Here is a 26,679-nt window from a genome sequence, read left to right on the forward strand (position 1 = left end):
CTTGCTGGTTTCCCAGCTTTTATGCAGTTTCCCCCTTTCTTAAAGGTTGAAATGCCTCTTCCAAGGGCAAGTTAATAAGAGCTTTAAGCTAACATATGCTGGTCTGTTTTGTATTTTTGACCCCACCCCTTTTGCTGCTCTCTATTTTGCCTTTGGCTGTCCCTGCCGCTGCCCCCCATGGTGTCTCTCCTAAACTGAATTTGGGCTTTGGGCTGAAAGAGGTTCCCCACCCCTGGTTTATATGCAGCTCTCTCCCTCCAATTCCGTCATCACGCCTATAACCTGTGTTGTTCTTCCCTCAGGTAGCCCACCGGTTCAGGGAGTTGATGACCTTGTTCCACACAGCCTGTGATGTCAGCTCAGAGGATGAGGAAGATGGAATGAGCACCAGCAACACCGACCAGCTGTCGGACAAAGAGCCTGTCCTGTCAGAGGAAGAGCAGGAGGAACACTGCTTTTAGGCCAAGCCTGTTGCATCTCCAGCGAGGCATGGGAAGCCCTTCCTGTTTGCAGCTGGCTCTGAAGCCCACATCCCACTGAAGCTGCCTTCAAAGACTTTTTGTGGAAAAGGTGGGATGGCTCAGCTCTGCCCTGCTGCATGGTGGAAGGCTGCACTCCTTCTTGGAGAACAGCTGGTGTAAATATTTTAATATGGGAAACGTGTACATTCTCTCCTGTGCCATCTCTGGGTGAATATTTATTGTGCAGTTGTATTTTAAGGAATAAAAACCAATTCTGTTGTGAAAGGTGGGTAGATCCTTTTTACCTGCATGCACAGAACGGGCCAGTGTCGCTCCACAGCTGAAGTCTGGGCATTGTGTGAAAATCACACACCCCACCTTTTCATTTCACAGTAGCCCAGGAAATAGGAGGTTGCATTAGTGAGTTTATTATTAGTTTTCAATGCAGTCAGAGGCTAGGAGAAGTCCTGTTCCAGGGCATTACCGAAAGGGATCAGTCTCGATCGTCCTCCGAATCTTCTGCTGCACTGCTCTCTTTGTAACAATGGGACAGTGTCCTCAGCTCGTCCAAAGTCTCCTGGAAATCGTCCATTTCAACTCCTACAGAGAAAAAGCTTGCCCAGCGCTGGATGTCCACTTGATGCAGCTCTTTATAAAAGCTGCCAAGGGTTCTATGCAGGATAGCAGAGGACTGGAGGCCAGCAAAGACTGGAATGCTTTCGACAGCTGTAGGAGGAGAGGAGTGAAAACAGTCGTGACTCTAGCATTTATAGAGTGCTTCACACGGCTCCCCCATCTTATTATTTATTTATTCCTTATATTTCTATACTGCCCAATAGCCAAAGCTCTCTGGGCAGTTCACAACGATAAATCTTAACAAGATGCCTGTAACATTCCAGGTGAAGGCTGGAGCTGCATCCTTGGCTTCCTGGCACAGTTCATGGCTAAGGCGAGATTTTAACTTAGGATGTCATCCTCTCGCCCATCGAAACACAGCATCACTGTGGCCTTACTTGGTGCAAAGGGAGGAGATAAGAGCAGCAGTCCAACACTACTGGAAGGCAGGGATGAGGTGAGCAAGCTGCATTGTGCTGGGACAGCTAAGTTTTGTAGCCCTGCCCAACTCCACGTTCCCACTTTTCCTTCACACACACCCTCCCCTAAGATCAGAACGAACTCCCGAAAATGCCCTTGGTCACAGCTCTGAGCTTCGTCACCCCCCCCCCCCCATTTCTCCTACTGACATTATCTGAAAGCCAAGCTCCTTACTTGCTAAGGCGTGTGAAGGCTTCTCCAAGAGGAATCCTTGCTTGTTCAGGAGAGGGGAGAAGAACTGGGGGTACGGGGCCAACAGCTTACAAGGTCCTTGCAGTAAGTGGGACGTGCTGTTGAGCAAAAACAGCAAGCGTTAAGAATGCAAGACGAGCCCTGCTGGATCAGACCAAGGGTCCATTGAGGCCTGCCTTCTATTCACACAGTGGCCAACAGGTTCCTGTGAAGTGTAGCCAGAAGCGCATGGCTATCGCCTTACTGCCCCCCCCCCCCCGACCCGTTTCACCAACCTGAAGGTTCTGGGCGACACAGTGTACAAGTAGCGGGAGAGCACCTCCTGCCCCGTCTCACACATGTGGAGGACAGACTTGGGTTCAATGCCTGGTGGGGAATCGCTGCAAGAAAAGCAAGAGGGCAGGGTGAAGGCCACCTCTAAGGAGACCCCGGCAGTTGTGAGGGGCGGAGTGACGTTCGACTGAGTCAGGTTGTGGGCTCTGTTTTGAATCCCTACCTGAGTTCACCAGTTGGAGAACCTGTATGGAGCACCTCCCTATTAGGGCACATTCACTGGCCATGCTGGAGACTCCTAACAATTTGCAGGCTTGCTTAATTAACTATTTCCGTGCCACCTTTCTGCCATAAATGGCATTCAAGTTGGCTTTACAACAGCTCAGTGAGATCAAGAAAATCACACTGAAAGCATAAAGCAACTGATAAAAATGTCAGCATGCTCTTAAACGGCAGATAAATCACACACATTGGAAATTCCAGTGGTCCAACATTAACTCAACATCAAAAGCCTGACAGAATTTGCGTGGTGCCTAAAAGAAAGCAGGTGCTCCATAGTGGAAGCAGCCCCACAGTCAAGGCTCTCCAGGGGCTATGTGGGAAAGAGCCCCCACCATCACAAAGGGCCTGGGTGGGGCAGGTGCAGACAGAAGAGGAGAGTCCTTTTCAGACAAAGGCCTATTTTTCACTAAACTAGTCCACCTCTGTCTGGGCTGACGCAAATGAATTCTCCACTATAAAATACTTCCTAGACTTGGAAAACTAGCATGTCAAGGAAAACGTCAGCTACAGTCCTGTTCTCTCGCATGCCTGCTTTCTACATGCAGGGATTAAAGAAGCCTCTGGCAAGGAGCCCTCGATTATCTGAGCCCTTCCTCCCCTCTGGCTTGCTGGCTGAGAGGACACGGCCCAGCAGAAAAACTAGACCAAAGCCTGAGACTGTTCATCCTAAGGGAAACTAGTTAACAGTTCTAGCTCTCGACCTGGAACAGAAACTAGTTGAGCCACTTGCACGAGAGATCCAGCCCCCACCTGCAATTTAGGAACTGCTGTTCTAGGCTGCACTGAGTCGTCTTGGCTAGAGTGCAGGGAAAGATGCGTTGCTTCAAAGGAGGCAGGACCGAACGAGGGGGAATATCTTCCCGCTGGCTGAGTGGGACCAAGCACAAGATAATTTGCACAGCCCTGCTTCCGAAGCAAGTGGGAGGCGTAGCCCACTCCCCCACACCCATGCATCTTACCTAACTTGGTACCGCTTGCTGATTCCTCGCAGTACCACCGACTGAGCAAAACAGTGGCTCTCTTGTTGCTTGGCACACGAAGACAGTGAGGTCCAGGGCATGGCGGGCTGCTGGCTGCACAAAGCATCCGGAAGGGATTGTTCTTGTGCCGCAGGAAATGGTACAGCAGCTACAGCAGCTGCTACCTGGAGAAGGGGAGATGAGAGAGGCATGAGGGAGGATTCCTTGCTTCAGGGGCCTGGTAGACAGTGGTGAGCCACAGATGGAGAACGAGAAGAGAGCAAACCCTCTAGAGGCCACTACAGGTTAACCCACATCATCCAGACCGCTGTGCGCCAAGCTCAGAGCGCAGGAGCAAACCAAGGTGCACCACAGAGCAGGACTCTGGCAAGTGGGCCAGACTGCACTCTACACAAAAAGAAAAAACTAACCTGGAGAAAATAAGGGTGTTTCAGCATGTGCAAGCCAGCTTCGGCATTTTCTTTTAAATGGAAAAGCGGGGTAAAATAATTTTGAAATAAATACATATTCCTTCACAGCCTTCAATGCACTGTCCATTCAGAGCTGCACCCTGCTCATGAAGCAATACTGATCTGTCAGATCTTCTCAAACGGACATTCCCCCTGGGGTGGACTTTCACCCTTCCCAGTATCTGATGCTACACAGGGCAGGAGATGAGAGAACCAATTTAAGGGATGCATTCAAACAGCTATTTTAAAATGAGTTGAATTCTTTGCTCCATCAGTTCTGGAAAAACTAGAGCTGGAACATTTTAGGCACCTAGTAATTTAATGCACGTTCCTGGTCCTGGTGGAGGCTGTTCCCATTTCACACTCAAACATTAGAAATCCTGCAACCTCCAACACAGCTAAGCTTCTTGCCTTTGCGAGAGCAAAGGGCGAGCCAGAGAAACGACAGGCGATCAAACAGCCCAGCAGTACCTTTCTCCCAGAGAAATTCAGGGCTTCGGCAAGGTGGGCCATAGAGATGGCTGAGGCCTGGAGCCGGTAGGGAGCGGTGACCGTGTCCAGCACTGTGGCAAGGATGGCGCTTGTGTGATAGTCCAGAGCCGTCTGTGTTAGAAAAAGCCATACAAACATATAAAGCCAGGACACTTTGGTCTCAAGGAGCACTTCTTTCCCAATGGCAAGATTTCTGCTCCTCAACGGATGACAATATTCTAGAGACTTGGCCCTACTGTGCATCGCAGAAACCCACTTCTGGTGCCTGAAGTGTTCCACTTTATGTCGCTAATTCTGACTGCAACACTTGAGCAGGAAGTTGGGGCAAGACACTGTGAGGAACCCTGGAAGCAAGACTGGGGGGAGCATGGCAGGATGCACGTGCGCGCGCCGCCCAAGGTCCTCCTCTGTTCCTGAAGCACACACTCGTTCTGTAGCCCCAAAGCATTCGCCTGCAGGCACACTCACCTCGTAGTGCAAGTATGGCAGCGCCACAGGGGGCTCTGGCCTGAGACCCAGGCTCCCGTTCAGCGACAAGGGGCAGAAGAGCGAACTGTGGCGGGAAAGCTGGACCATCCCCAGGACTGTGTTCATGAGCCTGTAAAAATTCCTCTGGGGAATCTGCAGGACGGCAGAAAAAGCAGTCAGGGGCTCTACTGATGGCATCCTGTCTATGAAAGACACATGGAATACTGTTCCCCAGAGCTTATCACGGGTGGTCTGAACTAGGGGGAACTGTCCCGAGCGTGGGGCTGCACGTGAAAGCAGCAGCGAGCAGGGGCTGGCAAGCAGGGCAGTGACAAGCTGCCAGGAGGCCCAAGAGACCCACAGGCAGGGAAACGAGGAGAGCTCTGTGGCTGGATGGTTGAACGCAAAGCACTTGCACAGCGGGCTACCTCAAGATAGCCACGGAGGCTGGGCAGGGTCCTCCATCCTACACCTCCGGCTTTGCTATTTAAAGCACCGGGAGGGCGTCACCTCGGAGCAAGCGCTGACAACCTGCAGTACTATGCAGTGTGAACTTCTGGCCTTGGCGCTCATTCATGTTACCTCAATCTACATCCTTCCTTATCCCAGAGAGAACCCTGAATTCATATCCCACCCGCCCTCCCAGAAGCTCAGGTCAGAAACTGTGAGGTGATCTCCCTGCAGGGTATTCCTCACTACAATCCTGAGCGCTGGGCTACCAGACAGGGACTCGGCCGAGGATGAGATGGGATTGGAATCCAGTTTTCGCTAGCCCAAGAAGCCCAGCAGTCTCTGTCCCCTGCATGACACTGGCTCTCAGTGAGGTGTCTGAACTAGCATTCGTACTCAACACCACTATTCCAGAGGAGGAGGGGAAAATGTTGGTAAGAGCCAGTGGGATGCAGTGGCGAGAGTGCTGGACTGGGACCTGGGAGACCTGGGTTCTAGTGCCCTCTTGGCCATGAAGCTCCCTGGGTGACCTTAAGCCAGTCCCTGGCTCTCAGCCTAAGCTACCTCACAGGGTTGCTGTGAGGATAAAATGCAGAGGAGGAGGACCATGTAAGCTGCCTTGGGTTCCTTGCAAGAGGAGAAAAGTCGGGGTATAAATGTAAATAATAATAATGATAATAATGAGAAGACGACGACGACTTACAGATGATTTAAGCACTGGAGTCAGCCCCCAGGTTAGGACTCCCTTCCCTGCGTATTCATCCTGAAGCAGTTCGGTGACCTTCGCCCCGACTCCCGAGAAACCGTTGTGCAGGTCGCAGAGAACCTGGAATCCCTGTGCGAGGAGAGACGCGTCTGGGGCTTGCAGGCTGCTCTGACGGGGGATGGGCAGCTGGCACCACCCGGCGCTGCCCCGCTCCGAAGCGGCACCTGCACACTGCTGCTGGCCTGGGAGGCGCCACTTCCGTGCTCACCCCAAGCTACACCACGCTGAAGGGGGAGAGGCCCCCAGGAGCCCGTGTAGCGTCCCTCTGGCTGGCTCAGAAGCAACGCGCGGTGTTGGGCATGCTGCATTTGGGCTGTGCTGCTTCCCATGGAAGTCCCCGGAAATGGCCCAGCCAGAGCCGAACGCAGCCTCCTAGAGAGAGTCACGCTGGGCTGAGTTGTCAGAGTCAGCTCTACGCCCAAGTGGCCAGAACTCCCGGGAGAAGGAGAGGATGCTCCAGAGGCCTCTGCGATGGCCTCTCACTCAGCACTGAATTCATCAGCCCGCTCTGCCTGGCTGCAAGGCGGGGGCCGGGGGGCAGATGATGGCAGGGGCCTCGGTGTCCATGCCCTAAATGGCTTGGCTAGGGGACTCTGCCTCACGCTCAGCCTCACTGCAGGCTGAAGGATATCGCCATCCCTGCTCCAGGAAAGGAGCAGCCCAAGAGCTCAAATGCAAGTGCAAGGTGCAAAACCCCGGAAAGAGCAGCGGGCCATTGGGCAGCCTCTGTGGTCACACCCCAGGGTCTGCTTTACTCCGTTTCCCAAATGGCCTGGGACGCACACTGTGCGATCCCTGCTTTTCCAGTAGCTCCCGGCCTCGCAACGGGCTGGCCGGCAGGGCGCGAGATGCTACAGCACGCACCTGCAGGTAATCGCACTCCTCCACGTAGAAGTGCAGCCTGTCTTCAAGCTCCTCGAGGTACGTGCCATCTTGCAGGAGCTTTTCCCCTTGTCCAAAAGCCTCTAGCCGGCCAGATTCTCTAAAAGGGAGAGGCGGCGCAATTCTAAAGCTCCCTTCTGGTGCAGGAGGGACTGGGTTTAGAAGGCTGGTTGCAGGGTATCCCACCCCCCACCCCCTGAGAAAGGCAGCACAGCACACAGAGAAAGCTGCCTCACCCTTCGTGATTGTACTGGTGGATGGTTAAGATGCTCCGAGGGTGCAGGTGCGTCCGGAGGAAGTCCGACCAAACGTGCATCATCCTCTCTGGGCAAGGCGTCTTCGGAGCCCCATCCTGCCTCTCCGGGTGTGGAGGCCTGTCTGGAAAAAGCGTGCAGCCATGAGATGGATGGAGAGAGGGGGAGAGTCCCATCAATTCGCTCACCTGCTCGCCAGTGGTGAGCAGGTGAGCGAATTGATGGGACTCTCTTCATGTTCTTCAGCAGAAGCACTGCTCATGGGAGAGACATCTCCTCTCATTTCTCTGCCCCTGCCTCCCCCACTTTCTTGGTAGAGGAAAGGAGGAGGAGTTTCATTCCTTTACCATTAGGCTTTTGTAGCAGGCAGGAATAGTGAGGTGCTGCTTGTATTTTCTGCAGTAGCTCAGCCCTTAAAATGCCCTTCATGAACATATCCACCCCTGCCAGCTCCCCTGTTCTGCCCCTATGGGAAGTCATGCATGCAGAGCACACACACATCTTTACCACCAGGATGAGTCCTAGAAGCAAAGTCGCCATTGGAAGAGCTGCTGCCCTGAAATACGAGAGATAGAGAGAAAGAGAGAGAGAGATACATTCAGGCCTAAGGTTTTAATTTACCTCTAAAGGAGGCAACAGATCCACACAGTAGCAAATATATGGTAATACCTTGTATGTCAGCAAGTGCTATGCACTAAAGAGCACACGAAAAGGGCCAAGAAAGACTTGATGGAGTAGTTGCAGTCCAACACGTCTGGAGGACACCAGGGTGGAGAAGACGGATATAAGCTGTTCTAGCTAACAGCTACCAACAGGTCTATCTTCCTCTGTGTATTTGTCTGAACCCCTTTTAAAAGAGATCTAGGCTAACAGTTATCACCCCACCTTGTGGTTCACCTCTCCAGCTTCTTGAGGCCTTGGCATTTAACAGACCACATGAAGAACAGCATTGGCTCCACCAAAAATATAAGCGCAAGAGGGCCACCACCAAAGCAAACGCTTCAGGCTTAGCAATTATGGCTCAAGGGTAGGAAGAAACGGAGAGGTGGTGGAGTCTTACCTCTGGTCTGCTGAGGCCCTGAAGGAAGGGGCTCACAGGGGACGGGTCTTCTCGGTGTGTCGCCAGATTCCCTTTCCTGAAAAGTTAAGCCTTTTCAGCCACATGGTTCTGCACAAACTGCAGTAGCAACTGTCTGAAGAGCTGCTATGTGGAGGGCAGAATGTTGCCTCCCCCCACCCCCACCGCTTTAAATGCACAGCATCTAAAGTTCCACATTTCTAATGTCACAAATCTTGCAAAACTGATGCTCAGATTTACTAGTTTTCCTCTTCCTGCTCCATCCCCTTTTCCTTATATGTCATGCCTGTTAGACTGGAAGCCTGTGGCCAGGGAGTGTCTTGTTTATAATTTCTGTACAGCACTTAGTAAATTTTAGGAGCACTATAAACGATAATGTTTTCCATTGATTTTAGTCTGTTGAATCATATTTCTCACAGAAATTCTGTGTTTGCTTTTTTCTCCTATGGGACCTGTAGAGAGAGGGCCGATATCTGCCAAGGAAAGGGGCATAGAGGCAGAACTGTTGAAAGACAAGTCCCGCTGCCCGGGCCCTGCTCAGACAGACTTCTCCTAAAATCCAGAACCATGGCAGTATCCTGTCTGCAACCCCTGGGCCTAGAAACATTTTTTTAACAGTGGAACCACAAACTTCAGGAATCCGTTTTCTGCCCTGTATCCTGTGCTCACCAGCATGCATGAAATATGCATTGACAGCTACACTGGTAGCTGTCTCCGTTAGTTAAAACATTCCACAGATCTGCTCATGCAGTGTGCAAAATAGTTGCCTCTATACTTCTGCGGGGGGGGGGGGGGGACCACTCACCAAGCCACAGGAGTATTTGTTTTCTCGTCCTGGTACAAGCACCCCTCCTGCTTTAAAGAGCTCAGGCTCCCTACACAGAAGCAAAACATGCCCGTCACTCTGATGCCTGCCTGTCAATGGCTAACCCTGAATGCCAGGCAACTCTGTCCAGAACAGCGACTACAAGCACCCAGGCACTCTCTTTGACTTCTGCTGGTTGATCTCAGAATAACATTCTACATGAGTAAAACAAGGGGGAAAACAAACTTCACCAACAGCTGCCAGTGCCAGATAGCAATCCCTCTTGGGAAAAGGTGCTTCCTGGTCTCCCCCCCCCCCCCCAGTGGGCACCAGGGAAGGTAGGGTAGGCAACCTGGTGCCTTCCAGATGTTCTGGGCTACAAGTCCCATAATCCCTAAGCATTGGCCATGTTGGCCGGGGCTTTTTAGGAGTTGTAGTCCAAAACATCAGGAGAACACTAGGTTGCCTACCCCTGAACATCAACTGTGCACATGGGTGCCATTTCTCAATGCAATATACAGTATCAGACATTAGCCAAGCACTGGAGCACATGCTTAGCGAGCAGGTAGCACCAGGTCCAATCGCCAGCATCTCCACTGAAAAGCAGCAGGAAAGACTGGAAAGACCCTATTTGCCCAAGACCAAGCTGCTGTCAGTCACAGGAGACCATGGGTGGGCAGAAGGTCAGTCTGGATCTCCTGGTAGGTCTCTGGGTGACTTGCAGCGTATGAGCAAGGACTTCTGACTCCCAGCTGTTTAACGATAGCAGACAAATTATACCACTGAAAGTGCAGAAATGTTGGGGCCACCAGGAGTGGACTTTTGTGTATGGAAGGACTGTGAGCTCCACAGTCCTCATACCCAAAACAAATCTGTGGGCTCAGAATTCTTTAACTCTAAGAGTTCATCTTTTGCACCAGGCTTTGGTTGCTGAATGTTGGGGTTATAGTAAAAAACAAAGTGCATCTGGCAAGCCTGAAGGCTCTGCTCACTACTGCAATAGATAATACTGGGCTGGAAAGACAAAAAATTGACCTAGTAGAAGGCAGTGACTTACGTTCCTATTTATAAGCCAGAGAGCTGGATCCAGCCCACTAGTGAACATGGTGTAGAAGTTACAAGTACTGGACTAGGGAAACCCAGGATTAAATCCCTGCTTAAGCACAAATGTGTGCTTAAGATCACCCAGAAAGCTTTATGCATACATGATATTTATTTATGTGTGAATCCAGCCTGTGGTGCAGAGAAGACATAAATACCAGAAAACCAGAAGAGCCATGCCTTATCAGACCAAGGGTCCATCTAAGTGCAGCATTCTGTTCACACAGCGGATGACCAGCTGCCCACGGGAAACCCACAAGCAGGACAGGAGTGCAACAGCACCCTCCCACCCATATTCCCTAGCACCTGGTGTACACAGGCAAGCTGCCCCTGATAATGGATGTAGCATACAACCATCAGAACCAGTAGCCATTGATAGCCTTCTCCTCCAGGAATTTATCTACCCCCCTTTTAAAGCCATCCAAAGTGGTGGCCATCACTACGTCTTCTGGAAGTGAATTCCATAGTTTTACTTGCATTATGTGAACACGTCCTTCCCTTTTTCTGTCCTGAATCTCCCAGCAATCAGCTTCATGGGAAGACCCCACTGGGTCTTATGAGAGAGGGAGGATTATGAGGGAGGAAAATGTCTCCCTCTCCACTTTCTCCACACCAGGCATGGGACTGAGGAGGGTTTGTTCTCCCCTCTCCCCCACCCCCTGCCTCCCTCAAGGCATGATTCAGTCCCTGCTCCTCCAACCCCCACCTTTGAGGTCCATGAGGATGAGGCGGGGCGTGTATGTCTCTTGCCCCTGACGAGTCTTCCCTGCTCGGAACAGCACGTCATGTTGAATCCCCTCGTCCAATTTTGTCGCTGCAGGATCGAAACAAAATGAAGCTTCCTGGGAAAGGGGAAGGAGAATGAAGGCTGATGTAACAAAGAGTTGGCAACCAGCATCAGCCTAACCCATACTGCTGCCTGAGGTGAAGGACAAGGGGGGGGTCCACCCCCCACCCTACCCCATTGGTACAGAAGCCAACAGGACTGGCAGCTGGCTCTTACTTCAATACTGGTGACGAGACACCACAGCTGAGGGCAGCAGGCTAGCTTAGGGGGTGCAGGGCAGGCAATGTGACACACACAGCTCTGTCCTCCTGACACCTCGCCACTGTTCTCTGCCCTTTAGCTTCTGCTGCCTGAGGCAGCTGTCCTACTCTGCCTAAGGGAAGGGCTGGCCCTGGTCAGCAGAAACTGCACCGACTCATTCAGTATTTTTGTATCAGGTATTTTGTGGGATAGGACAGATAGGCTGAACAGGACAGGGCGGGGAGAGGAGGGTTTAAGGATGTCTCTGTGTGTGTCCACCCCTGATTCACTAGGCTCCTGAGCCAAATCTACCAAGCTCTGCATATAGCCCCCACCCAATTCAGCAAAGCAGGATGATTCCCCCTGGCCAAGCAAAACCCACCCACAAGACCTCCCATGGCTCTGCCCACTGATCAGGTATTTTGCAACTCACAAGTTGGCACCCCTAACAACAGAAAGATGTCCCCATTGTGTGCATTCCCTTGTGGACTGTGGGCTACCAGGCCAGTTGGTATGTCAAGTGCCAACTCCTCAAAATCTCTGGCTCCAGCACAGTACAGTCATGGTTGATGGTGAGGCTCAAACTAAACATGCAGCAGAATAAGCTGATCGATTTTGGAAGAAGTAGAATGGGCTACAAACTTCGGGAGTGGTGGTGTCACATTTTGAAAAATGTTCTTGTATGTGAAAAACTCCGTGGCACAACATACTAGGGCTTTTCTTCCTGACATACTAGGTTTCTACTTACAGGGAGGTCTTTAAGCCAGGGAGCATTCAAAACTGACATCTCCCACTTGCACTCTGATGTGGTATGGTCTGCTCTACCACCTCATTCTGCTGCATACGTACAACAAGCCAGAGATGTCTGATTTAGTGCAAGTGGCTAAAGTGACACTGCTACAAGGAAGTTCCCAGTACTGTTAATCAGAACTGTTTCCATCTTGTGTGGTTGGCCTAATAAAGTGTATTCACTAATATGGATTTTGGAATTTTTCTGATGGCCAGCACAGCTGCCTTTGATACACACAAACACACACAGAAACTACACACACACACACTAATATATATGTAACAGCATGTGATTTATGTGTACATATAATATATATGTATTCTATACACTGAGTCTGTATACAGCTCCAGCTGAGAGCCCACCTCCCTCCTGCTACCAACTGCCACTGCCAAGCCCATCAGAGGAGGAAGCAGCAGCCCTTCCACTACACCCATGAACTTTGCAACTAAGAGTCTTGCACCTGATGTTATTTATTTTTTTCTCCCCCCCCCCCCCCGCAATCCCCTTTCCTTTTGCGTCGTGCCTTTTAGATTATAAACCTACAGGCAGGGACGATCTTATTTCTTCGTAAGCTGCTCTGGAAGCCTTTTTGGCTAAAAGGCAGGATAAAGCATGCTATAAATAAGTGTCACACACATATGTGTTAGGTTTTATGCTGGTTGTACCTTTATACTCCCTTTCACGGATCACGGCCTTGTTGTGGCGAAGGGGCTTGCGTAACTCAGTGAAGCAATAAGCTATGCTGTGCAGGGCCACCCAAGACGGCCAGGTCATGGCAGAGAGTTCTGACAAAATGTGGTCCACTGGAGAAGGAAATGGCAACCCACTCCAGTATTCTTGCCAAGAAAACCCCATGGAACGTATCACAAGGCTAAAAGATATGACGCCGGAAGATGAGCCCCTCAGGTCAGAAGGTGTCCAATATACTACTGGGGAAGAGCAGAGGGAATTTCCAAGTAGCGCCAGAAAGAGTGAAGCGGCTGGGCCAAAGCCAAAAGGACACTCAGCTGTGGATGTGTCTGGTGGTGAAAAGAAAATCCGATGCTGTAAAGAACAATACTGTTTAGGAACCTGGAATGTAAGATCAATTAATCAAGGTAAGCTGGAGGTGGTCAAACATGAGACGGCAAGACTGAACATTGACATCTTGGGAATCAGCGAACTAAAATGGACAAGCATGGGCGGATTTAATTCAGGTGACCATCATATCTACTACTGTGGGCAAGAATCCCTTAGAAGAAATGGAGTAGCTCTCATAGTCAACAAAAGGGTGGGAAAAGCAGTACTGGGGTACAATCTTAAAAACGATAGAATGATCTCAGTACGAATCCAAGGCAAACCATTCAACATCACAGTAATTCAAGTCTATGCCCCAACCACTGAGGCCGAAGAAGCTGAGGTTGATCGGTTCTATGAAGACCTACAACACCTTCTAGAACTAACACCAAACAAAGATGTCCTCTTCATCATAGGGGATTGGAATGCTAAAGTAGGAAGTCAAGAAATCACCGGGATAACAGGCAGGCATGGCCTTGGTGTACAAAATGAAGCAGGACAAAGGCTAATAGAGTTTTGCCAAGACAACACGCTGATCATAGCAAACACTCTTTTCCAACAGCACAAGAGGCGACTCTACACATGGACATCACCAGATGGTCAATATCGAAATCAGATTGATTATGTCCTTTGCAGCCAAAGATGGAGAAGCTCCATACAGTCAGTAAAAACAAGACCTAGAGCTGACTGCGGCTCAGATCATGAGCTTCTTGTTGCAAAATTTCGGCTTAAATTGGAGAATGTAGGGAAAACCACTAAACCATTCAGGTACGACCTCAATCATATCCCTTATGAATATACAGTGGAGGTGAGGAATAGATTTCAGGGATTAGACCTGATAGACAGAGTGCCTGAGGAACTATGGACGGAGGTCCGTAACATTGTTCAGGAGGCAGCAACTCAATCCATCCCAAAGAAAAAGAAATGCAAGAAAGCAAAGTGGCTGTCTGATGAGGCTTTACAAGTAGCTGAGGAAAGAAGGGAAGCGAAAAGCAAGGGAGGAAGGGCAAGATATACCCAACTGAATGCAGAGTTCCAGAGAATAGCAAGGAGAGACAAGAAGGCCTTCTTAAATGAACAATGCAAAGAAATCAAGGCAAACAACAGAATGGGAAAGACTAGAGATCTCTTCAAGAAAATCGGAGATCTCAAGGGAACGTTTTGTGCAAAGACGGGCATGATAAAGGACAAAGAAGGCAGGGACCTAACAGAAGCAGATGAGATTAAGAAGAGGTGGAAAGAATACACAGAAGAACTATACAGGAAAGATCTGAGTGTCCCTGATAGCCATGATAGTGCGGTCACTGACCTTGAGCCGGACATCCTAGAAAGTGAAGTCAAGTGGGCCTTAGGAAGCATTACTAACAACAAAGCTAGCAGAGATGACAGTATTCCAGCTGAGCTATTTAAGATCCTAAAAGACGATGCTGTTAAAGTGCTGCACTCAATATGCCAACAAATTTGGAACACTCAACAGTGGCCACAAGACTGGAAAAGGTCAGTTTACATTCCAATTCCAATGAAGGGCAACGCCAAAGAGTGTTCAAACTACCGCACAATTGCGCTCATTTCACATGCCAGCAAGGTGATGCTCAAAATCCTACAAGCTAGGCTTCAGCAGTATGCGAACTGAGAACTACCGGAAGTACAAGCTGGGTTTCGAAGAGGCAGAGGAACTAGAGATCAAATCGCCAGCTTTCGCTGGATCCTGGAGAAAGTGAGAGAATTCCAGAAAAACGTCTATTTCTGCTTCATTGACTATGCTAAAGCCTTTGATTGTGTGGATCACAACAAACTCTGGCAAATTCTGAAAGAGATGGGGGTACCAGACCACCTCACCTGTCTCCTGAGAAACCTGTACGAGGGTCAAGAAGCAACAGTAAGAACCAGACGTGGAATGACCGATTGGTTCCAAATTGGGAAAGGAATATGACAAGGCTGCATATTGTCGCCCTGCTTATTTAACTTATATGCAGAGGACATCATGAGAAATGCCGGGTTGGATGAATCACAGGTCAGAATTAAGACTGCTGGGAGAATTATCAACAACCTCAGATACGCAGATGATACCACCCTAATGGCAGAAAGTGAAGAGGATCTCAAGAGCCTCTTGTTGAGGGTGGAAGAGGAGAGTGCAAAAGCTGGTTTGAAACTCAACATTCAAAAAACGAAGATCATGGCATCTGGCCCCATCACTTCCTGGCATATAGAAGGGGAAGAAATGGAAGCTGTGACAGATTTTATTTTCTTGGGCTCCAAGATCACCGCAGACGGTGACTGTAGCCATGAAATTAAAAGACGCTTGCTCCTTGGGAGGAAAGCTATGGCCAACCTAGACAGCATAGTAAGAAGCAGAGACATCACCTTGCCGACAAAGGTCCGTCTAATCAAAGCTATGGTTTTCCCAGTAGCAACATGTGGCTGTGAGAGCTGGACTATAAGGAAGGCTGAGCGCCGAAGAATTGATGCTTTCGAACTGTGGTGCTGGAGAAGACTCTTACGAGTGCCCTGGACTGCAAGGAGGTCAAATCAGTCCATCCTAAAGGAAATCAGCCCTGACTGCTCATTGGAAGGACAGATACTGAAGCTGAAGCTCCAATATTTTGGCCACCTAATGCGAAGAGAAAACTCCCTGGAAAAGACCCTGATGCTGGGAAAGACTGAAGGCAAAAGGAGAAGGGGACGGCAGAGGATGAGATGGCTAGATAGCATCACGGATGCAATGAATATGAACTTGAGCACGCTCCGGAAGAGAGCGCAGGACAGGAAGGCCTGGCGTGCTGTGGTCCACGGGGCCACGAAGAGTCGGACACGACTGAACAACAACAACCTTTATACTGTAGTTTTAAGCTGTACTTGTGGTTTTAGTTTTTGTGAACCGCCCAGACAGCTTCGACTACGGGGCGGTATAGAAATGAAATAAATACGCACACACTATACATTATATACACATGCATTGTATCACACACACAATCTGTATTACATACACACGCTCTACACAGACACACGCGGGCACACAAGGCCACGCCCCAGGCACTGGCTCCGCCCCCGCGCGGGCACACACGCTGTCCAATCAGACGCTTTCCTCCCTCTCCCCCTCCTCCAACGCCCCCTCCCAGCTGCGCGTGCGCGCTTCCTGCCCTCAGCCCCTCCCCGGGCTCCCCTTTTACCTGAAGCCCCCACCAGTGGGCGCCGACGGCCCCCGCGTAGTGGCCCAGCTGAAGCGTCACCACCTCGCGGGCCCCCGACATCGCAGCCACTCGCGCCCCGCTTGTGAGGGGACAGGCAGCGCGGCCGTTGGAAAGGGGCGACGGGGGGGGGGGTGGATGAGGAGAAGTTTGCGCAGGCGCGAGCCGTGAAGGTGCGGAACGCGGCGGCGCGTGCGTCGCGCGTGCCTGAGAGGGAGCCAACACGGGGCTCCGCTCCTATTGGCTCAGGCAGCGCACCAATCCCTGATCGGCTGCGGACGGCGCGCGCGCGAACAGGCGCAGTCCCTTTCTCGTCGGAGCTCGCTGCTCGTCCCCTTGCTGGGATCCATTCCTCATTGGCTGGAGAAATAGGAAGTGGGAGGGGCTAGAGAGACGAGAGCCGCTGTTGGCAAACGTCCTCTGCATACCACAGAGACAGCAAATGCGTAAAAGAAATAAACAAACTGCACTTCCGGTAAAAATGGGAAGGCGCCATCATAGCCACGATCGCTAATGGAGACAGAGCGGCGGCGCCGTTCTATCCCTAAGCATCTCTATGATAGCCCCATCGCTTTCGGTCGAAGCCGCGCGAATCTTGCACCATAGAGACGGCAGTGGCTAGATAGAGCGACACCGAGCTGGGCATCCGCATAGAATCGTTGCCCATAGAAGATTAAAAGACCCCGTCTGTGACAGACACCACTCAGTTATTAAAAATGCCTGTTAAAGCATTTTTAATTAAACTATATTTAACAAGGAATCTCAAAGTATCTTTTCCCCACTCCTCAGCCAAAAGTGCTACCAGCACAGCCTGAAGGCTTACAATCTAAAAGACACCACACAAAAGGAAAAAGGGAAGAGGAGGGAAGAGGAAAACAAACAAACCTAGAAGTCAAATAAGTTCTTATGACCAGCTGGAATGGAAACAGTTCAGCGGGAGGGGGGCTCCTATGGAGCTGGGCTCCTCACAGTCGATGGAGCTGGTCCCCGCTTCCCATGTCTCCCTCAGCTGCCACCACAGTGAGTGGCTGCTAGATAGCAGTTGAGGGAAGAGTCGATGGAGGTGGTATCTCAGCAAAGCCAATAGAAAAGCCCTGCAGTTAAAATGGAAAAGCCCTGCGTTTTCCAGTTAAAATACCATGTCAATCCATATTTCAGAGGGGAGGGCTGCAGCCAAGTCCTTAAGACAGCCCTGCACTGTAAGGCACAGTTTATAGTGCAGGTTAAGAGATGTGGCTGCGGTTGGTTGGGTTTCCTGCCAAAACTCCTGCAGTTAAGATTTCTGTATTATGAGGAAACTACCAGTTTTGGAAACTATCATGAGTTCACTTGATGAAAAAAGGTGGGGTATATGTTTTAAAAATAAGTTATAGAAATATAAATAACCCTCCTCAGACAGTTGCCCCAGCTTCCCTCCAGGCCCTCTTAATAAATACAAAGAGAGAGAGCATGCTGAAGCAGAAGTGTTTTTTTTTTTAATTTAGGAGTCCATTGGGATGTGATACCACAGTGTTGCAAGGGAAGGGAAGGACCATGATATCACAAGAAGGAGCTGATTCGGTCCAACAGTCCAGGGTTCCTTCCAGAGAGGAAACGAAGCTCCATCCGGCCTCCATCTGTGCTGGCTGGTGTAACAGAGGATGGAATTAATTACAAAAAGAGAGACACACAAAAAGGAGATTATGTCAGAAAGGGTGTCGCTTGTTATGGACACAGCCCGCTTCCAGAAGCGCAGGGCATGTCAAAAGCTGCACCTTCTCCATTGCTGTGGCTCCAACTTCTCTCTATTATTCCCATCTAGGTATGGGAATAGAGCAAAAGAACTTCTCACTGCAATGCTGTGCATGAAAAGTTGGTCCTATTAAGTTCAATACAGCCTTCCCCTGGTGAAGTGTATATAGGATTGCAGTCTAATTGACTGGGGCACAAGCTTTAAGATGGCACAGGGTCCGGGGCTGTTTTTACTTCAGTAAAGATCAAGGGTAAACTCTTCTGCACATTTAAATTGGGAATAAGTCTCACTGAAAGTAGTAGGATCTAGTGCTAGGGCACAGTGCGTGTGTGTGTATAAACACACACAGTCTCAGGTTCGATCCCTGGCCTCTTCAGGCAGGGCTGGAATAACTTTTATCTGAAACCCTGGAGAGCCCCGCTGCCAGCAAATATCGATACCAAGCTACATGGACCAAGGGTCTGACTCAGTATAAGGCAGCTTCTTATGTTCCTATGTAGATGGGAATGTCCCACTGCAGCTAACAGGACTTTCTGCTCAGTCAACATGCACAGAATTGGGCTGCGTGTAATTAGACAAACACTTGGGAGAGATGTGCACTGAAAGAAAAGAGAATTACTTTTGAATAATTCTGATCCTATCCATCACGCAACTCAGCTATTTATTTTGAACCACAGTAGATTTGACCCCACACTCCCATCTTGCCGCCCAAGGCTTAAGTGCACCAGTTCTGGAACTATCCTTCTTTCCAAGTATTTTAGGAAGACTTTGCCATAGTATTACCATTTCTTTTAAATGGAATCATACATCATAATTATGGGCTATGGTGTCTGATTATTGCTACTGTTTTCTTTTCTCTACTGGCATAAATCATCTACCTCTTCATTTAATTAGGCAATTCAGACATTTAGATTCACAGTATAATCTTTCCCAAATACTATTCATACTTCTAATTGTTCATATTCACCTATGAAAATTATATATAGGTTATCTGATGGTTATCTATTGGGGTTGAGAGGGACTTTTTGTTCAATAATGCAATGTTTATAACAGCCTTCGCCAACCCTCCAGACGTGATGGACTACAAGTCCCAGCATACCCCACAGCCAGCATAGCTAGGGAATGCTATGAGTAGTAGTCCAACACATCTAGAGGGCACCAGGTTGGGGAAGTCTGTCTGGTGTAGATAAGTCTGGTTTAGATAAATCCAAGCATTCAGGGGATTTTGGGCCTATGAGTTGCATTGGGAATCACAGGTGGCAAACCAAACTCAAAAAACCCATATTGGTGGTTATTGGGAGCCACCTGAGGGAGTTTGAGAGGGATATTTTGTCTTCCACAGCGGTGCTTACTACAGCCTCCTGCAGCCTTCTGCACTAGCTATGTGAGACAGCTGTTTCCAGTAGCCTTGCAAATGTCCACTTGCAATAGGCAGTGAGTAGGTGGAAGCAAAAGATTTTGTACCTATCCATTGCTAAGCTCCTGCATCCTCGATCCACTCCAGGGGATGAGAATAGATTACAGTGTTTACTTTGAGACCCAGTGTGGCATAAATTAGAGTTAAAATCCCCACTCAGCCATGAAGCTCACCAGGTGACCTTTGGCTGGTCACCATCTTTCAGCATAGCCTACCTCACTGGGTTGTTGTGAGGATAAAATCGGGGCCAGGGTGGGAAGAAGAGAACCCTGAGCTCCTAAGAGGAAGAGCAGAATATAAATGTAATAAAATCTGTATTTTTTCTTATCTTCACAAGATAAGATTTTAACCCATTCCTAGCCCATTCCATTTAGCCCGTTTTTAGTCCAAAATCCTGGAAGATTTTTGGCCCGTTCACTCCCAGTCAGTCTAATTAAGGCCCACCCAAGGATGAGCTTCATCGCTGAGCAGGAATTTGAATTAGAGGGTTTCCCCCTTTGATCCTCCACAGTAGTGCAGGTTGTGAACAGAGCAAGACATTTTTCTCCCTCTCTCATAATACTAAAACATCAAGTGTTTTAGGTGCCTGCCTGGACCATCAAACATCTGGGATTTTTGAAAGCCCCAACTGGCTTCCCTACAGCATCACGCCTTCCTATCCTTCACCAAAAAACAGTGCTAGTTGAGCTCCTGGGGGATGTGTGAGCCCAACTTCTCCCTTCAGACACAGTAGGGAAGAGTGTGAAGAATGTGGGTGGGGAGACATTCTTCTCCCTCCCTCATAATAGCAGAACCCAAAGGGATCATCCCATGAAGCTGATCGGTGGGAGACTCAGGACGGATCAAAGGAAGGACTTCTTCACTCAGCACAGAGTCAAACTGTGGAATTTGCTACCACAAGACGTAGTGATGGCCACCAATTGGGATGGCTTTAAAAGGGGATTAGGCAAGTTCCTGGAGGAGAAGGCTATCAATGGCTGCTGTTCCTGTTGGCTATATGCTACCTCCAGTATCAGAGGCAGTGTGTCTATGTACACCAGTTGCTGGGGAACATGGGCGGGAGGGCACTGTTGCACTCATGTCCCACTTGTGAACTTTCCATAAGCAACTGGTTGGCCACCATGGGAACAGAATGCTGGACTAGATGGACTCCCGGGCTGACCCAACATTGCTCTTCTTCTATTCTTAAGTGAAACGTGAGGCTTAATACACATGGCTCAAAGGGAGGTGGGGGGATGGAGTGAAAATCCAGCCAGCAACCTGCTCTACAGCAGAAGTATCCAAGGCTGCCGGTAAACATGCAGGAGTTCCCAAGATGAAGAGGCAGAATTATTTTGTAGAAGTGGATGAAGCTTTGCTTTCTGAGCGCTCCGCCTCTTCAGCCCGGCAGGACTACGAAGAGCGGAGCAAACCGACTGCGCAGCTCTGGATAGAAATGGACTCACCGTTTTTATGCTGGAGCCACTTGCGCTCCAGGTAGTACTGGTAGCAGCTCTCAAACTCCCGGTCAGTATAGTTGAGAACATGGATGGGAATGAAGGGGTCCAGGGCATCAAAACCCTCCTGGGAGGTGGGACAGAGTAGGAAGAGTAAGGATGAATGAGCAGCACAAATCTGACAGCTGGGGTTCTCCCAGTTCATCCAAGTGTCATTTTGGGGCATGTGGGGAGGAATCCTTCCAGGACTAAAATTGCATCTAAACAGTTTGGGGAAATGAAGGAGCCTGGTGCTAGAAGGACAATAAAGAAGGCCCCGGGCAAACCTCTCTGGGGAGAACTTTCCACGATTGGGGAGCCACCACTGAGAAGGCCCTCTCTCTTTCTAGTAGCCACCTCCCTCCCCTCAGATGGCGTGGGCACCCCCAAGAGGCACTATGTCTCATGTTTAGCACAAACAGTAATTCTGAGTTGTCTGATCTTTAGTTTTTCAATTGCTGTTTTAAATCTGATACTGTATTTTAAATCTTTGTATTTATTATTTTATTTATTTATTTATTTCATTTCATTTCTATACCGCCCAATAGCCGAAGCTCTCTGGGCGGTTCACAAAAACTAAAACCAAACAACACACAATAAAACAATTTAAAATATATAGAACATTAAAACCACAATATAATTGTGGTTTTATAATAATATTATATAATATTGTACTGCTGCTAGGTTCTGTTTGGTTATTATTTTTACTTTTTATGCTATAGTTTTACATTTCTAAATTTTTAAATTGTATTTCATCATCTTGTGTTTTATGGTTTTAATTGTGAACCACCCAGATAACTTTGGCTGTTGAGCAGCATAGAAATGTAATAAACAAACAAAATGGATATGTTGCAGTCTTAGGCTCACCTTTCCCAACAATTCGTGGAACAGGTAAGCTCTGCGAGGTTGGAAGACAGCACCAGTCTGGCTGAGGGTAGTTGCGATGGCACCTCCAGTCTGAAAATACAAAAGAAAAGGCACATCAAGAGAGGCAATCTTGTCCCCATCCATCGAGAACAGTGGTAGGCAGAAGGTAGATCTCCATATGTTTTTGACTTCAACTCCCAGAAGCCTCTGCCAGCATGGCCAACGGTCAGGAATGCTGGGAGTTGAACTCCAAAACATCTAGAGATCTACTGTTTTATTTCTTGTGTTCACTGCTCTGAAATCTACTCTAGATATGGAGCGGTATATAAATACTGTAAAAAAATAAATAATGAATACTTTCTGCTCAACCCTGATCTAGAAACCAAGCCAATGGGGCTTTGTCGTCTTTTCTTCCTCATGGGAAGTCTTCTTGTTTCTGCCCATCAACCCTGAGGACAACTGCATGGAGGAAGGCCCCCCCGCCACCCTGTGGGTTATTGAGCTTCATAGTAGCAAATAGGGCAGCCTTCCCCAACCTGATGCTCTCCAGATATTTTGGACTACAATGGTCAGGAATCCTGGTAGTCCAAAACATCTGGAGGGCACCAGGTCGGGAAAGACTGCAATGGTGTAATACCTTTGTTAAGACCAACTAAGAACTCACAAAGAAATGAGCAAGTTTTCAATTTCACCAGAATGCTTCATCAGACTGGACATTAAACAAAAGAAATAAATAAATTGGGATACAAGATACCAAAATCTGAGGCCATAAATAAATAAAATGCAAATCAGCATCCCCTTTGGCTCCCCCCCCCCCAAATTTTCACCAGGCATTGCCCACATTTTCATATCTCAGCCTTAAGAGCTAGAAACGGTGGTTTTTTTTATGGTGCAAGGTGAAGAAACTTTATGGTTGGCAAGATGGAAGCGGGGGAGAGAGAGAGAGAGACTGACTCTTGCTCTGGATTTCCTGCATCAAGCAGAGGGTTGGATGAGATGTGCTACAAGGCTCCGCCCAGCTCTAGGATTCTATGAATACCAGGCTTGTAACAGTCACTTGCCTGGTCCCCCAGGGCGACCAATGACATCCTCCAAGCAATCACACAGAACGGCTTTTTAAAACCGGAATGTCCTTTCAGATGGCCCATGACCCACAAATGACTTCTCTGAGGAAGTGCAGGCAAGCAGGAGCGCGCAAAGTATTATGTGCCACACCTCCATGCATCTGCCTCCACCCAATTGCTGCGATTCCACCAAAGAGACCCTGAACTCCAAGCCTCCGCCTAGGTAGCTTAGCCAGAGCAGAGGCTTCTCCCAAGAGCTTGACTTTGGGCGATTCATCATTTCTCAGTTTTCTACAGGAAAAGACATGGAGCTCCAACCTCCTCCTCACCCAGTCATTGGCTACCATCTTCTTTAGGTTGTGGACCAGCGTCAGTTCCTCCACAGAGACCTAAGGAGAAACAGAGAAACGATGGAGGGAAAAGAGCCAACCCTTCCCTTCGGCCTCCTCATCCACCAGTAAGCTTCTAGCTTGGAAGAAGGATGATGTCCCAGCATTTTTAGGGCCGTCACATAAAAGTGGGCGTGGGGGAGAGATTTGCTTAATTCTCATAGCAGTATAGCAACATATCCCACTTTGGTGGTATGCACTGGCATGAGAGGAACCAATTTCTCATCACCCACAAACTCACTAGGCGGCCTTTGGCCAACGCTTACGTTCTTCACGGTAGTCCCCAATCTGCATCAGGTCGGATGGAAAATTTTCCAACACTCAGAATTTCCAGTGCCTTATTTTTCCACGGACGTTTTTCCCGTTCATAAGTAACGATGAACGGATGCCAACTGCAAATACAATATTAGGCAAGCTTGGCAGAGTTGTAACTGGTGTTTTTCAGGAGATTACGTCTGGCAAGTATGTGAGAGAATACATATCTGTCAATGAAATACATACATGTCTCAGTGTGAAATGGAACTAAGAAACAGGGACAGCAAAACTGAAGGTGCCCCAACAACTTCCATGGAAGAGAGTTGAACTCTGTTGAAATAGGTGAGTGGTTGTCACCACACCATGCTAAAATTGGTTAGCGTATAAACAGTTTTCAGTACTTGGTTGGGTTTTTAAAAATTAAATGTAAATAATTTAAGGGAAGCCCATGCCACTGTCTTTCATGTTTATGAGTATTCAAATAAATTTTTCTACATAATATAACATTTAAATAACATTACGTGTGCTTTAATTTTTTCCCTCAAATATTTCTGATAAAATACTTGTGGTGTATTGGGACAAAAAATTAACATGGAGTATTTTTAAAAGCTTTGCTGCTTACTAAATACAAGTAAAATAATTATGCCAAATTAGATCACTCCAGAATTTGTTCCGATGCAAACTGAAAATTTTCCTGTGCAAATTACCCTAATTAGGTTGGAGTGATCATTAGTGGTGTGGATTTTCCAGAAAATTTTGAAATGGAAAGCTTTGTGGGGAATTTTCCTATGCTAATTACTCTAATGAGGTTGGAGTGATCATTAGTGGCGTGGGTGTTTACAGAAACTTTTGAACTGGAGAACTTCCTGGGACATTTTCCTAGGCAAATCATTCTGATTTGCACAAAAAAACTCTCTGGGAAATGTTTCCAATGTAAAGTTTTCTGGAAAACCCATACCACTCATGATCATTGTAACCTACCTTACAGGACTATTGTAAGGATTACTAAGAGAATGGATGTGAAGTGTTTGGGGAATGAAGAAAGTTGGCTTCTACCAGGACTATCTGCCCATCTAGCCCGGGGTTACTCTGTCTGGATTAAACCCGGGACCTTCTGCATGCCAAGCATGTGCTCTATTTCTTAATTTATTTTAAAATGTTTTATAACCCTCCTTTCCTCCTGGGAGCTCAAGGCAGCTAGCAGCAGAAATCATATATGTCACTTTATTTTTAAACACAAACACACACAGAGCTACAGCCCCTCCCTTTTGAACATTCAGAACACGACGCTGCTGACCCGAGAATGATTTGAAGTGACACAATTCACTGGCTGCCTATTCACTACTGGGCCAGGTTTAAGGTTTTGGTACTTGTGTACAAAGCCCTAAACAACTTGGGATCAGCATATGTGTGAGAGGGCCTTCTCCCATACCAACCTGCCCAGTCACTGGGCAGCTCCTGGTGGTTCCATGTTCCTGGTGGTTCCATGTGGACCTATGGCCTGACTGGAGTCCACCTGGAGAAGATTTTCAGTGTGGTGGCTCCCTTCCTGTGGAACTCCCTGCCTCTGGAGGTCAGGCAGGCGCCAACACTGGGTTCATAGAATCACACGGTTGGAAGAGGCCTACAAGACCATCGAGTTCAACCCCCTGCTCAATGCAGGAAGCCTGATTCCCATGCGGTCTCCCATCCAAGTACTAACCAGGGCCGACCCTGCTTAGCTCCCGAGATCAGACGAGAACAGGCGCATCCATCCCTTTGGTGTTGTTTCCTGTGCCTCCTGAAAACAGCTCTTTTCCAGGAAGCCTTCCTTGGTTGACCAGCCTCAGTTTTATTGGCACTCTGTTTTTTAACGAATAATTCTAATATCACATTTCATTCTTTTTATCTTTTGTTCATTTTATCTCTTTTTGTTCACCACTCCAGAATCTGTTTAGATGTGGAGCGGTATACAAATGTTGTAAACAAATAATTAATGGCTGAAGCCTAGCAGGTGCGGCATTGCCAGCTCCCTCGATGTAGGGCAGGGGTGGGGCAGAAGGAAGACTGGGGATCTACTGGTAGGTCTTTGGGTGATTCGCAATAGATGGAGGGTTGCCCAGTTGTCTAACAATAGCAATAACTAAAAAAAACCTTTCCCCCACAAATTGGGTTGCTGAAAAGGAATGCTTGGAAGGAAAACCGGAAGTAGATTTTTGTGTGAAAGGATCCGTGACCTTGATTCTGGTAAAAGGTAAAGGTGTCCCCAACCAGTCGTGTCCGACTCTAGGGTGTAGTGCTCATCTCCATTTCTAAGCCAAAGAGCCAGCGCTGTCCGAAGACGCTTCCGTGGTCATGTGGCAGGCATGACTGAACACCAAGGTGCACAGAACGCTGTTACCTTTCCTGCTGAAGCGGTACCTATTTATCTACTTGCAATTTCTTGCTTTCGAACTGCTAGGTTGGCAGAAGCTGGGACTGAAGACGGGAGCTCACTCCATCACGCAGCACTTGGGTCTCGAACTGCTGTCCTGCTGACCTTCTGGTCTGCAGTTCAGCATCTTAACCACTAAGCCACCGCGGCCCCCTATTCTGGTTCTGATACTGATCACAAATTCCTGGGCTGAGCATGTGCTCAGTAGCACCCTGTTCCTTAATGTGTAGTGTTTATCTGCCTGCCTGCACCACAGTTTTGCCCCTGGCTTTGGTTGTTCGACATCAGGATTCTAGCAAAAAAGGAAAGTAGATCTCACAAGCCCCAAGTGTGCTGACCCCCTGATTGCGGGGGGAGGGGATGTGCTACCTGAAAACCACATACAAGCTGCTTGAAGCTCTTTGGAGGAACAGCAGGAGTATCTCTAAAGACATGTGTTTTACACCAAGGGCAGCAGGGGCCTGCCATGCTTTTCTTTGCAAACAACCTCTGCCATGGAGCTCTTCCTTTCAGGAGGTTAGCTATGCGGCAGCCAACGCAGTAAAAGCCGCCCCCCGGCAGCCACCAGGCACATACCTCACTCTTGTCTGGTTTCTTCAGTGTCGTAGGTCCCCAGAGAGCATTGACTCCATCCACAGCCACCAGGAGCCTGAAGGATCCACGCGGGCACTGCTGCTTCAGCTCTTTGAAGACCACCCCCACGGCATCGCTGGAGTTTTTCACCCGGGTTAAACCCTAAAAGGGGGAACGATGAGCGATTCTGAGGGCCTATGCCCTCCACCCTGTCCAGCCGCTGCAGCTGCCAGACCCACCCGCCAACCCGTTCTCATCCTCAGCAGGTTCCTCGCTCACACAAAGTACCTGGCAAACCGAGCTTTTTTCACCAAGCCCCTAAGCCACTCCCCAGCTCCTAAGACCCCTGCTGGATCAGACCACGCAGAAAGCCCTCAAGCAGGGCAGGAGTGCAACAGCACCCTC

The 26,679-nt window shown here is 48.8% G+C and overlaps 3 protein-coding genes across 12 annotated transcripts in view; 1 reads left to right on the plus strand and 2 right to left on the minus strand.

Annotated features, from left to right (window-relative positions):
- The window catches only part of GON4L (gon-4 like), a 46,952-nt gene extending 46,206 nt beyond the window's left edge, over positions 1 to 746 (plus strand). Inside the window, exon 33 of the mRNA XM_084824757.1 lies at positions 303 to 746. Within this exon, the coding sequence (XP_084680883.1) occupies positions 303 to 461 (159 nt within the window). The 3' untranslated portion in view covers positions 462 to 746. The remainder of the gene's footprint in view (positions 1 to 302) is intronic.
- Positions 665 to 16,390, minus strand: MSTO1 (misato mitochondrial distribution and morphology regulator 1). Of its 5 annotated transcripts, none has more exons than XM_084824770.1 (15): positions 16,072 to 16,305; positions 12,511 to 12,864; positions 10,735 to 10,870; positions 8,928 to 8,997; positions 8,105 to 8,180; positions 7,552 to 7,600; positions 7,027 to 7,168; positions 6,773 to 6,890; positions 5,846 to 5,977; positions 4,693 to 4,845; positions 4,204 to 4,335; positions 3,263 to 3,447; positions 2,024 to 2,128; positions 1,731 to 1,846; positions 665 to 1,187 (listed from the first exon to the last, which is right to left on the minus strand). In XM_084824770.1, exons 3-15 carry the CDS (start codon positions 10,745 to 10,747, stop codon positions 955 to 957), a joined length of 1,524 nt encoding a protein of 507 aa, XP_084680896.1. In that variant the 5' UTR covers positions 10,748 to 10,870; positions 12,511 to 12,864; positions 16,072 to 16,305; the 3' UTR covers positions 665 to 954. The 5 variants fall into 5 exon arrangements, with proteins under 5 accessions (XP_084680896.1, XP_084680895.1, XP_084680893.1 ...); XM_084824766.1 differs by lacking the exon at positions 12,511 to 12,864 and adding an exon at positions 3,054 to 3,170 and having other exon boundaries at positions 679 to 1,187; positions 16,072 to 16,320; XM_084824769.1 differs by lacking the exon at positions 12,511 to 12,864 and having other exon boundaries at positions 16,072 to 16,390.
- Positions 16,391 to 17,542: 1,152 nt separating this feature from the next.
- Positions 17,543 to 26,679, minus strand: part of DAP3 (death associated protein 3) — a 28,512-nt gene continuing 19,375 nt past the window's right edge. For 3 of the 6 annotated variants that reach the window (XM_084824775.1, XM_084824776.1, XM_084824777.1), the window contains 5 exons: positions 26,278 to 26,436; positions 22,974 to 23,033; positions 21,581 to 21,670; positions 20,684 to 20,801; positions 17,543 to 17,714 (listed from right to left, as the gene is read on the minus strand). In XM_084824775.1, the coding sequence (XP_084680901.1) occupies positions 17,629 to 17,714; positions 20,684 to 20,801; positions 21,581 to 21,670; positions 22,974 to 23,033; positions 26,278 to 26,436 (513 nt within the window). In that variant the 3' untranslated portion in view covers positions 17,543 to 17,628. Of the gene's footprint in view, positions 17,715 to 20,683; positions 20,802 to 21,580; positions 21,671 to 22,962; positions 23,034 to 26,277; positions 26,437 to 26,679 lie in introns of all 6 variants that reach the window. The other 3 variants (XM_084824772.1, XM_084824773.1, XM_084824774.1) reach the window with 1 other exon arrangement.

This window comes from Heloderma suspectum, chromosome 17 (genome assembly GCF_057233095.1).
Source record: "Heloderma suspectum isolate Gila_16-S chromosome 17, 16-S_ref, whole genome shotgun sequence".
Lineage (NCBI taxonomy): Eukaryota > Metazoa > Chordata > Lepidosauria > Squamata > Helodermatidae > Heloderma > Heloderma suspectum.